This window comes from Neolamprologus brichardi, chromosome 3, assembly GCF_056152115.1.
Source record: "Neolamprologus brichardi isolate AB-2024 chromosome 3, ASM5615211v1, whole genome shotgun sequence".
In the NCBI taxonomy this organism is placed as follows: domain Eukaryota; kingdom Metazoa; phylum Chordata; class Actinopteri; order Cichliformes; family Cichlidae; genus Neolamprologus; species Neolamprologus brichardi.
This window is the reverse complement of record NC_142106.1, coordinates 61,110,281-61,122,628: the sequence shown is the minus strand read 5'-3', so window position 1 is coordinate 61,122,628 and position 12,348 is coordinate 61,110,281. Positions and strand designations below refer to the sequence as shown.

Here is a 12,348-nt window from a genome sequence, read left to right as displayed (position 1 = left end):
GACTCCAGCTGCTCCAGCAGGCATCTCCTTTGTGCTTTGCTTCAAACACAGTGTAGGTGGGAACTTCCACTCAGGTGTTGCTGGATGGAGGAGGATGAATAGTTCAGTCAGGGTGAGAAAGTAAGAACTTTCCACCTGAAACCAGCAGAAAGAAGTTTGGACTTTGAAACTCCTGTGCTTCTGTAGAGCGAGTGCATCAGCTCCAGCCTGTGTGCAGCACTTAGTGCCTTTAAGTACAGCTGATGTTTGTCTGCTGTAATAGAGGAGAAACAGCTCATTAGGATCAACAGCAACCTGAGAATATCTCCAAGGACCAGAGTTACCCCATCATCAGATAATTATATTGGAACTGTTATATGACAATGTCTTCTGGACACCATGTTCCTGACTGCAGAGCAGATTTAGAAACCTCATGTCAAACTGGTGCCAGTATAATCTTGATAAAACTAGTTTGAGTGTTGACTTCATATTACATTTTTCATATACTTCAGCTGATTTTAAGTTTTCTGGTTGTTTTCTAATTGTTCCTGGATCAGAGACTCCCTGTCAGACCGTGTTCAGTGGGGGCTTCATCTTTCCTCAGCCTTAACACCAGCTCTCCACAAGGCTGCCCCCTACTGTATTTTATTCATTATTGATTCTTTACCATTCAGTGTGTGATGTTATTCTCACCACAGAATAATCCATCCAGAAAAGTCAGTCAGAAGTAAAATCTAAATAATCCAGAATAAACATGTAATCTGCTGTGAAATATATTAAATAAGTAAAAAATAAAGTGTGGTGAGACTGTGATTCATGTTCTCTCATGACTTACAGGTCAAAGATGGAGGCGTCTGTTAAGGAGCAGCTGCTGGACATGCTGGATGATTTGGGAGAAAAGGAGCTTGACCGTTTCCACTGGCACCTGCAGAAGGGAGGTGATTTCACGCCCATCAAAAAGAGCCGCCTGGAGAAAGCAAACAGAACGAGAACAGTGGATCTCATGGTGGAAACATATACTACTGACCATGTGATGGAGGTGGCGGGGTTGATTTCAAAGAAGATGAAAAAAGGTCAGTCAGAGAAAAAATAAACAGTCAGTGTGTTAGGAAGACACAACATTCTCATAATTTATTGTATATATTGAACTTAGTTTTCTCTTTCCTCCTCAAATAACCTTTGAGTATACACATCCAGTAATGCATATACTCTTATATATTGTACATATATTTATTACTTTCAGATTTAGCCATTCTTATATTTTGCTTGTTTTACGTTATTGTATTTTGCACAACTCTGTTGCTTGTGAAGCTCGCACACAAGAATTTCACTCGCATGTACTGTACCAGTGTACCTGCACATGTGATGTGACAATAAAAGTGATTTGATTTGATTTGAGTACAAATTTACATTTACATTATTTTGAATCTACACAGGTTTTGATTTTCATTTTTAAAAAGCTCATGATTTAAGGTGCACTTTCCTCCAACAGGAACTCCCTCAGCCTCATCACATCCATCAGAATCAGAAGGTAAGTATTCATCAGTCTGTCTGAAGAGACATGGATGAGGCAAAAACACATGAACTCTGAGCTGACCAATCAGAGCTCTGATCAGAAATAGTCAAACAAATCATGCTTTAGGAAAGTTATACAATGACTTCATAAAACATTTAAACCTTCACTCTTTCAAAATCAGTGCAACATGGTCCAGCCCTAACTATATGCTTTAGCAAAAAGGAAAGTTTGAAGCCTAATCTTGAAAGTAGAGATAGTGTCTGTCTCCTGAATCCAAACTGGAAGCTGGTTCCACAGAAGAGGGGCCTGAAAACTGAAGGCTCTGCCTCCCATTCTACTTTTAAATACTCTAGGAACAACAAGTAGGCCTGCAGAGCGAGAGCGAAGTGCTCTAATAGGGTGATATGGTACTACAAGGTCATTAAGATAAGATGGGGCCTGATTATTTAAGACCTTGTATGTGAGGAGCAGGATTTTGAATTCTGGATTTAACAGGAAGCCAAAGATAAGATAAGATAAGATAACTCTTTATTGTCATTGCACAGTCATACATAGTACAATAGTACAATGAAATTGGAAAACTGTCCTACGTCGGCAGGGCAGGAGAAATCTGCTCTCTCTTTCTAGTCTTGTTTAATATGTGCGTTGAAGGACATGTCCTGGTCAAAAATGACTCCAAGGTTCCTCACAGTGTTACTGGAGGCCAAGGTAATGCCATCCAGAGTAAGAATCTGTTTAGATACCATATTTCCATGATCGACCGCTGTTGAAGTAGCATTCGGGTAGCTGCTCTGCTCCATGTTGTTACAGGGCATTGAAGATGACAACAGTGGGTGGATTATATTCTATCTACATGGATAAATGTGATCTGTGCATATCGTGTGCCTGCGATGAAATCTCTCCTCCAGCCACGCTGTGGAGGATCTGTGCTGTGATAATGCTGCAGCTTTATCTACTCTACTAGAATATAATGAATCAAATACAATGAATTGTTTTAAAATTTTCAATTAAGCTCTCAAAAAACAACAAAAAGCATAAAATAAATAATATATCAGAAAAATCATCAAAAACAATATATAGTAAACGTTTGACCTCTGTTATTGCCAACAAAGGTTATGTTACAAAGTATTGAGTTGTATTTTTGTTATTGACCAAATACTTATTTTCCACCCAGATTTACGAATAAATTCTTTACAAATCCTACCATGTGAATTCATGGATTTTTTTTTCACATTCTGTCTCTCACAGTTGAAGTGTACCTCTGGTGCAAATTACTGACCTCTGTCATCATTTTAAGTGGGGGAACTTGCACAATCGGTGGCTGACTAAATACTTTTTTGCCCCACTGTACATATATGTAGTATATGGAGTATGGGGTGTCTGGCCCATTGCTACGGGCCATTCGATCCCTATACAACCGTTGCAAGAGCTTGGTTCGCATTGCCGGCAATAAGTCGGACTCGTTCCCGGTGGGTGATGGGCTCCGCCAGGGCTGCCCTTTGTCACCGGTTCTGTTCATAATTTTTGTGGACAGGATTTCTAGGCGCAGCCAAGTGGCGGAGGGCTTTCGCTTTGGTGGCCTCAGGATCTCATCTCTGATCTTTGCGGATGATGTGGTTCTGTTGGCTTCATCGGGTGAGGGCCTCCAGCTCGCACTGGAGCGGTTCGCAGCCGAGTGTGACGCAGCGGGAATGAGGATCAGCACCTCCAAATCTGAGGCCATGGTTCTCAGCCGGAAAAGGGTGGAGTGCCCACTCCGGGTCGGGGATGAGGTCCTGCCCCAAGTGGAGGAGTTCAAGTATCTCGGGGTCTTGTTCGCGAGTGATGGGAGAAGGGAGCCGGAGATCGACAGACGGATTGGGGCTGCAGCTGCAGTAATGCAGACGCTGCACCGGTCCGTCGTGGTGAAGAGGGAGCTGAGTGTAAAAGCGAAGCTCTCAATTTACCGGTCGATCTACGTCCCTACCCTCACCTATGGCCACGAGCTGTGGGTAGTGACCGAAAGGACGAGATCGCGGATACAAGCGGCGGAAATGAGCTTCCTCCGAAGGGTGGCTGGCATCTCCCTTAGAGATAGGGTGAGAAGTTCGGCCATCCGGGAGGGGCTCAGAGTAGAGCCGCTGCTGCTCCACATCGAAAGGAGCCAGCTGAGGTGGTTTGGGCATCTGGTAAGGATGCCCCCTGGGCGCCTCCTGGGTGAGGTGTTCCAGGCATGTCCCACCGGGAGAAGGCCCCGGGGCAGACCCAGGACACGCTGGAGAGATTATATCTCTCGGCTGGCCTGGGAATGCCTTGGTGTTCCCCCGGATGAGCTGGAGGAGGTGGCTGGGGAGAGGGAGGTCTGGGCCTCTTTGCTTAGGCTGCTGCCCCCGCGACCCGGCCCCGGATAAAGCGGATGAAGATGGATGGATGGATGGATGTACATATATGTACATACATCAGTATAGCTAACATAACCATATATAAGGTCAAAGATCACAGTACTATAATGCAGTAATGTTAAACACAAAGGTGTATATCTACATAAATCTATCCTATCAGTGATCAGGGTACTGTAGTATACTTCTACTACATAAACTATACAAACTAAACGACATTAGTGTGACTTTAAGTTACCATCAGTACAGACGAACTGATGGTAGTTGGACAAAATAAAGACTTTGCAATTATTGTGAAGGGCTTCCAGTTAAACTAAGATCAGCTGATTACCTCATAACAAATTGTTTGCTACAGAATGCAGTTCCCACTCTTCATTAATATCATGTAACTCCCAGGTAACCATGGTTACCCAGCCACGGCCAGTAGTCTCCAGAGAGACCAACAGCTGGTGCACGTTGTAACACCGTGGCTTTCGTAGTCTCTCCTTTTTCTACAGCTCATGTATTCTTCTTGTGATGGTGCGTCTTGAGGGAGGCTCATACATGCCGTCATTTGTTGATCCTAAGAATGTTCCTCAGACCGACTTCTTCAACAACACTAATCGGCCTGAAGTTTGTAGCTATCCACTTCACTGTGGCGTTTGTTAGCTTGTCTTTCTTTGGTTTATCTTGACTCCTCCCACAAGCTGATCCTACGTAGTCTGCCCAAGCCTCCCACCTCTATTTGTTTGGATGGTTTGTTTGCTACCATCAGCAGCATGTAAGGCATTTAAGTGATACTTCAGACTTGAAGTACTCCGACAATAAAAAACTATAACTATAAATATAACTATAAAGATAACTTTAGTTGTATCAACACTACCCTCTGACACTGAGCACACTGAAGTCAAATCTTTATTTATCCAGTTCATCTGTAGGCTGAGCTCAGTCCATCCATTTGGTGAAATGCTGTTTAAAGGTCTTCTTGTTCTGTGAGTGTGCACAGATCCTGAAGCAGAAAGCCTGGGTTAACAGAGAAATGATCATCACTGTGATGATGCTTATCATCTCTGACTGCGATTTGAGGTTTTGTCAAAGCAGCAAAGAAAGCCTGGCTATGTTGGACTGGGTGTGGAAGCAGCTCCCAGCTTGAGTTCAGGAGACAGACACCCTCTCTACTTTGAAGATCAGCTTCAAACTTTCCTTTTTGATAAAGCTTATAGTTAGAGCTGGATCAGGTGACCCTGAACCATCCCTTAGTTATGCTGCCACAGAGATGGATAACAGACGGATTGTTGTTTTGTGTGTCTGCAGTCTGTCAGGCTGTCTTATCACAGAGGAAGGCTGTACTTCTCTGGCCTCAGCTTTGAGCTCCAACCCCTCCCATCTGAGAGAGCTGGACCTGAGCTACAATCATCCAGGCTATTCAGGAATTAAGCTGCTGTCGGCTGGACTGAAGAATCCAGGCTGGAGACTGGACACTCTCAGGTATGAAGAATGTCTGATAGAGGAAGAAGAGCTGGAAACATTTCCTGTGTCTTTCACTCACGTCCTGTTTGTTTGCTGCAGATGAGACATGAACAATCACACATGCAGGAATATTTTCAGGGACAGACACACTAGTCTAGCTGGATAGTACATGGATATTTATGTAGGGGTCTCCAATGAGTCTGTTTGCAGGAACATTAATGATAAGTGATAAGTCATGTTGAGAGTTTCATTAAAAGTAGACCTACAGTTAGGTCCATAAATATTTGGACAGAGACAACATTTTGTAACTTTAGATACACTTTATCAGGTCACAGGTGTACTATACCTGAGATAGTGGCCACTGTGTACCTAATAAAGTGTCACTCATGTGTATGTTTCCCATTCTGTATGTCCACAATCACAGTGACAGTCAGTGACACTGACAGAAGGATGAAATAAGGCTGTGAATCATTTCAGTCTGTCTGTGTGACAAAGGGCCAGACAGGAGCAGCTAACATTTGGAAGTGGAAGCTTATTGGAAACTCTACATTCACGGCTGAATTCACAATAGACTTGTTCTCAAGTGCACATTTAGCAGCTAATGCTAATACTGTTTTCCCTTTGCTTTCTACAACTTGAGCAGCTATTGCTAAGTAGGCCACTTTGCTCTGCTAAGGATTTGTGTGACCATGATGGAATCTCTGATAAGCTAAGCTAATGCTTCTAAGCTAATGCTATTTATGGGCCCTGTTAGAATCAATATTTCATTCTCATTCTGTTGTTTGAGAACAATATTAACGTCTCACATCATTATAACACAAGAGAAAAGGGTATTAGCGTTAGCTACTAATGCTTATTCACTTCAAATTAGCTTTAGCTGCTAATGGGAGCCTACTTGGCATAAACCCTTCACAACGTTATAATGCAAGGGAAAAGAATCACTTATGACAGCCTACTTAGCATTAACTCCTTGCTAATATTATGCTAATTTACATCAAATAAGCATTAGCTGCTCATATTGTTATAAGGAAAGAGAAAACGGTATTAGCATTAGCTGCTAATAATTATTCACCTCTAATTAGAATAAGCCACTAAAAGCAGCCTACTTAGCATTAACTCCTCATTTCGTTGTTACCCAACGGAAAAGAGTATTAGTATTAGCTACTATCATTTTTAATAAGTAAGAGAAAACAGTGTTAGCATTATTGGATAATGTTAACTCACATTAAATTAGCATTAGCTATTTACAACAGCGTACTTAGAATTAGCCACTCACATTGTTAAAAAGTAAGGGAAAACAGTATTAGCAGTAGCGCATAATGCTAATTCACATCAACGTAGTATTAGTTAATAAGGCTAGCCTTCTTAGCATTAACTGCTCAATAATATAATGCTAATTCACATCAAATTTGCATTAGCTGCTCAAGTTGTTATAAGGAAAGAGAAAACGGTATTAGCATTAGTTGCTAATAATTATTCACCCCTAATTAGAGTTAGCCCCTAATGGCAGCCTACTTAGCATTAACTCCTGACATTGTTATAATGCAGGGGAAAAGAGTTACCATTACCGGATAATGCTAATTCACATCAAATTAGCATTAGTTAATAACGGTAGACTTCGTATCATTAGCTGCTGTCATTCTTACAAAGCAAACAGTATGAGCATTAGCTGTTAATCCTTTTTCATCTAAAATTAGAATTAGCCACTAATGACGTATTGTTAAAAAGTAAGAAAAAACATTGTTAGCATAAACGGATAATGCTAATTCACCTCAAATTAGTATTAGCTAATAACGGCACCTGCTTAGCATTAGCTGGTCACATTGTTATAAGGTAAGAAAATATGGTATTAGCATTAGCTACCAATTTCTATTTACCTAAAATTAGCATTAGCGACTAATGGCAATCTACTTAACATTACCTCCTCACTAATACAATGCTAATTCACATCAAATTAGCATTAGCTGCTAACATCAGCCTACTTAGCACTAGCTGCTCACATTATTAAAAAGGAAGGGAAAAGTGTTAGCATTATCGGGTATTGCTAACTCGCATCAAATTAGCATTACCTAATAACAGCAGCCTTCTTAGCATTAGCTGCTCACATGTTATAATGCAAGGGAAAGTAGTTAGCATTATTTGATAATGCTAATTCACATCAAGTTAGCAATAGTTATTAACGGTAACACACATCATATTGTTAAAATGTAAGAAAAAATATTGTTAGCATTAGCGGATAAATTAGCATTAGCTAATAACGGCAACCTACTTAGCATTAGCTGCTCACATTGTTAGAAATCAAGAGAATATGTTATTAACATTAGTTGCCAATGCTTATTCACCTAAAATTAGCATTAGCCACTAATGGTAGCCTATTTAGCAAAAACTTCTTAATGCTAAATGAAGTTAATTAATGCTAAATAGGCTTAACTAAAAGGTTAAGTAAAGTAAATTTAGTAATTTTAGCATTAGCTGCTGATATTGTTAAAAGGTAAGATAAAACATTGCTAGGAGCAGCGGATAATGCGAACACATATAATAATTAGCATTTCCTAATAATGGCAGCCTTCTTAGCATTAGCTGCTTATATTGTGATAATGCAAGGGAAAAGAGTTGGCAAAAACATTGTTAGCATTAGTGGATAATGCTAATTCACCTAAATTAGCATTAGCTAATGATGGCTACGTACCTAGCATTAGCTACTGATATTGATTTAAAGCAAGAAAATATGGTATTAGCATTAGCTTTTAATGCTTTTTCATTTAAAATTAGAATTAGCCACTAATGGCGTCCTATTTAGCATTAACTCTTCACATCGCAGGGGAAAAGTTAAAATTGAATAAAAAAAGTGTTCACATTAGCTACTCGTATTGTTAAAAAGTAAGAAAAAACATTGTTAGCATAACCGGATAATGCTAATTCACCTCAAATTAGTTTTAGCTTATGACGGCAACCTACTTAGCATTAGCTCCTCACTAATGTAATGCTAATTCACATCAAAATAGCTTTAGCTTTAGCATTAGCTGCTAGCATCAGCTTACCTAGTACTAGCTGCTCACATTGTTAAAAGGGAAGAGAAAATGATATTAGCATTAGCTGGTAATAATTATTCACCCCTAATTAGAATTAGCCACTAATGGCAGCATACTTAGCATCAAATTAGACTGCTGTTATTAGCTAATGCTATTTAGAAGTAGCTGCTCACATTGTTATAAAGCAAAGGAAAACGATATGAGCATTAGGTTCTAATGCGTATTTGCCTTAAATTAGACGTAGGTGCTAATGGCGGCCTACTTAGCATTAGCAGCTCAGATGTTGTAATGCTTGGAAAAAGAGTGTTAGCATTAGCCGTTCACATTGTTATCATTAGTGCATAATGCTAATTCACATCAAATTAGCATTAGTTAATAACGGCAGCCTATTTAGCATTAGCAGATAATGTCGACCTTGGCCCACTGGAAAAGTTAAGAACTAAAGATTTAGGAGTGTTTCTCGATAGCTCTTTCTCATTTGAGAAACAAATAAATTCTGTTATTAAAACCAGCTGTAAGGTTTATATTGTTGATTGTCATTTATGCTTAGAAATATTTACTCATATTTGCTTAGAGTTTTATAATCGATTGCATGATGATAGAGGTTTGATCCTTAGTAGTCTGTAAAGACTCTGTGTGCCTTCCAGAGTGCTCTGGCATGCACACACCACTTGGGGCCATGAGAGAGGTCGTACCCTCTCTTACTGATTTGTGGTGTAGGACAGGGGTCTCAAACTCAATTTAGCTGGGGGCCGCTGCAGGCAGAGTCTGGGTGAGGCTGGGCCGCATTAGGTTTTCCACAAGAAAGGCATGGTTAAAAAATTCCAATCTTCTCAAATCTCTTTATTTTTATTTTTTAACACAAAATGTGAAAAATAAATAAACAAATTAAGAATTAATAAGAAAATAAATCAATCTGTAATACATAAATAAAATAATAATAAGATATTTTTAGTCAGTGAACTTTTGTGTTTTTTTCAGTCTTCTATATCTGCTGTATTTAGATTGAAATGTCTGTATTAACAGTTCTATAACCTTCTTCTGAACATGAATGGAACACTGTAGAAAATGAACTGTTCTTCTGAACATGGCTTCTCTTGCCTACTCCTTGCTGCTAGAGACCTGGCAGCATTTCCTCTCGCATAGCCGAGCCAGATTTGGCCTGAGGGAGGAAGCAGTTGCGACCCTCAGTATGTCTTGAAGATGATCATCCGTAAGTCTGGACCTGTACTTGGACTTATTGAAGTTAAAAGTGGAGAAGAGCTTTTCGCACAAGTATGTGCTACCAAAAAGGCACATGGTCCGCTTGAACATTCGGGAAAGCCGAGGGAAACTAGGGCTCAATTCTCTCAAAAATTGTCCAAGCTTGTCTGCTTTTCCACTCACCTCCCTGAACTTTGCTTTGAGTTCAGAGTTGCACTGCAGCTCAATGAGCTCCATTTGAAGCACAGAAGGGGCATCTTGCACATCAAAGGAGAAGGGGTCCTCAAAAATTTAAAAGTTGGCTCTGTGTGTCTTGAAGTCAGAAAATCTGTGATTAAATTCCTCCTGTAGCCTCAAAATGACATCAACATACTTGTCAGCACAGAATGGTGTGCCTGCATCCACGAGTGCCTTGCATGCTGGGAAATGGCAAAGGTTTGTCTGAGAGAGCTGAGCTTTCCAGAGCGCAAGTTTTGTGGAGAATGCTCTCACGTTGTCATAGGCAGCACTGACAAGTTGCCCCTGGCCTTGTAACGTCTTGTTCAGTACATTAAGCTCATGTGTTATATCAACAAGAAAAGCTAAGTCCATGAGCCATTTGGGATCAGTTAGCACAGGAACACTAACTCCATCCTTCTCCATCAAGGCTTCACTTCTGCTCTCAACTCAACTGGCAGAAAGGCTGATGTTGCTAAACTGACCTTTCTTTCCCGGACAGACTATATTTGCAGCCTGCAATATGCACTTTTAGACAAATTCACCTTCTGTGAATGGCTTCCCTGTTTTAGCAATCATCTCACTAACCACGTGGCTTCGACTGCTGCATTATTCTCTTTGGTTGCTTTCTTGAAGAAATCTTGCTGCCTCAGTAGATCTGTTTTAAGACTGGCAACCTTCCTACGCATCACTTTGAGAGTTAATATGAGATCTCTCTCTGTGAAAAAATAACTAAAACTCCCACTGACGTGTGTATAAATCTATATACGTATAATGTCCCGCTGGGCAGCAATTTAAAAAAAACAACTTTTTTTGAAGTGTTGTGAACGCAGCGCGCTGGGACGAATTTCCGCGTTTGCCCAACAGAAAGGAGGAAGCCAGCCAGGCACAGAAAAGAAAGAAACACTCCAGGGCAACGCTGCTGTAACTTTTACTCATTGAGAAATGTTTCCCTGCTTGCATCAAGCCCGGCTGGTGTCCCCTGAGATCCATATCCCACCCTGATTGGTGGGTTAATTCAGCTCCGCACACAACACTGTAAAGTGTCATACATTATCAAACTAACATTAAATTTTCATATTAAGGTGGGGGCCAAAAACTATCGTCCTGCGGGCCACAATTGGCCCACGGGCCGCGAGTTTGAAACCCCTGGTGTAGGAGGTGTTACGGATTAAAATATTGGGGATGGATACAAGAGGAAAACCAAAAATAACCACACTGGTCCGGCCGGGTCAAGTCAAACGAATTAATGAATACACGCGTGGGAGATGGACACCATACAGTAGACAGCATCAGATCTCAAAATGGTGGAGCCTTGATCAAACTCTTATAGCCTCTAGTGGCCCCCACCTAATCATAAAAGCCTAAACATTCACATTCTTTCTCACACAGCGCCTAAGCTACGACCTTGGCTCCCTGTTTATCTGCTCCTGCTGAGATGGGGCAGTATGCTCTGTTCTCTTCTACTCAGACAAATAAGGTGATGACTTTCTGGAACAGTATTTCTTATAACTCAGCAGTATAATGCATCATAAAACAATATCATTCATTCACAATAAATCAACAGTCTAATGTAATGCAGATCAGTTTACCAAATGTAATAGTTATCACCTTCTTCTAATTCAGGAGCATAATGCAAACTAAAACTACATAATAATTCACAATCTTTAATTAGGGGTCTAACATGGCATAAAATAATATTATAATCCGACAGAGGACACCTACTCTGTGTCTGGTTAAGTATAAGAGCCCTTTGTTAGGGGGACCACTGGACTCTTAGCACCAGCTTTGGGGTCACAGGGTCACACACACACACACACACACCTATACACACACACACACACCTACACACACACAAAGACACACACACACACACACACGCCTACACTATGCACAGACTGGTACTCTTTGTTCATACCTGTGTAAGACGTCATATGTTAATGAACTTATGCATATTCATGTAACCTCAATAAAGAGCAGTGTTACGAGGGAGCAGACGAGAGCGACTGAGGTCAAGTGAAGGAACGGCGCTGTCACAGTTCTCTCCCTCATGAATTGTCTGGTTCCAGCGGTGGGTCTGTGCTAGACGACCCATCACCAGCTTTTTCCAGCTTTTTCCACTGGTTACCAGTACGTGGTAGAATCCACTTCCAGATCTGGTTGTTTGTCTTTAAATCTCTGAATGGATTGGCTCCATCTTATCTCTCTTTAACAAAATAATCCAAGTCGAGCCCTCAGGTCTGCAGATAAGTAGCTTCTGACCAGAACTAGACGTAAAAACAGAGGTGAGCTTTATCGATCGCTGCAGCCAAACTCTGGAACAGTCGCCCTTCACATCAGGTCGTCACCAACACTCGACATTTTTAAAACCCGGTTGGAAACACATTTGTACTCTGTAGCTTTCAATTCTGACGAGTCTTTATAGTAATTACTGTGTATGTTTCCTATTTTCTCTCTACTCTGTGCAGCACTTTGGCTCAAGCTGTTTTTAAATGTGCTGATAAATAAATGTAGATTTCTTTGAATAAAACAGTGGAGCCGAGCTTTGAGCTCAGTGTGTAACAGTGTGTGTATG

General features: G+C 40.8%; 1 protein-coding gene across 4 annotated transcripts in view; it reads left to right on the top strand.

Moving 5' to 3' along the window:
- LOC102777248 (NLR family CARD domain-containing protein 3-like) overlaps positions 1 to 12,348 on the top strand; it is a 1,099,208-nt gene that overhangs the window by 407,453 nt on the left and 679,407 nt on the right. Inside the window, exons 10-11 of one of the 4 annotated variants that reach the window (XM_087837885.1) lie at positions 112 to 120; positions 830 to 1,052. The exons of the other annotated variants lie outside the window; for them this stretch is intronic. Coding sequence (XP_087694011.1) covers positions 112 to 120; positions 830 to 1,052 — 232 coding nt within the window. The remainder of the gene's footprint in view (positions 1 to 111; positions 121 to 829; positions 1,053 to 12,348) is intronic. 4 annotated transcript variants of the gene reach the window in all.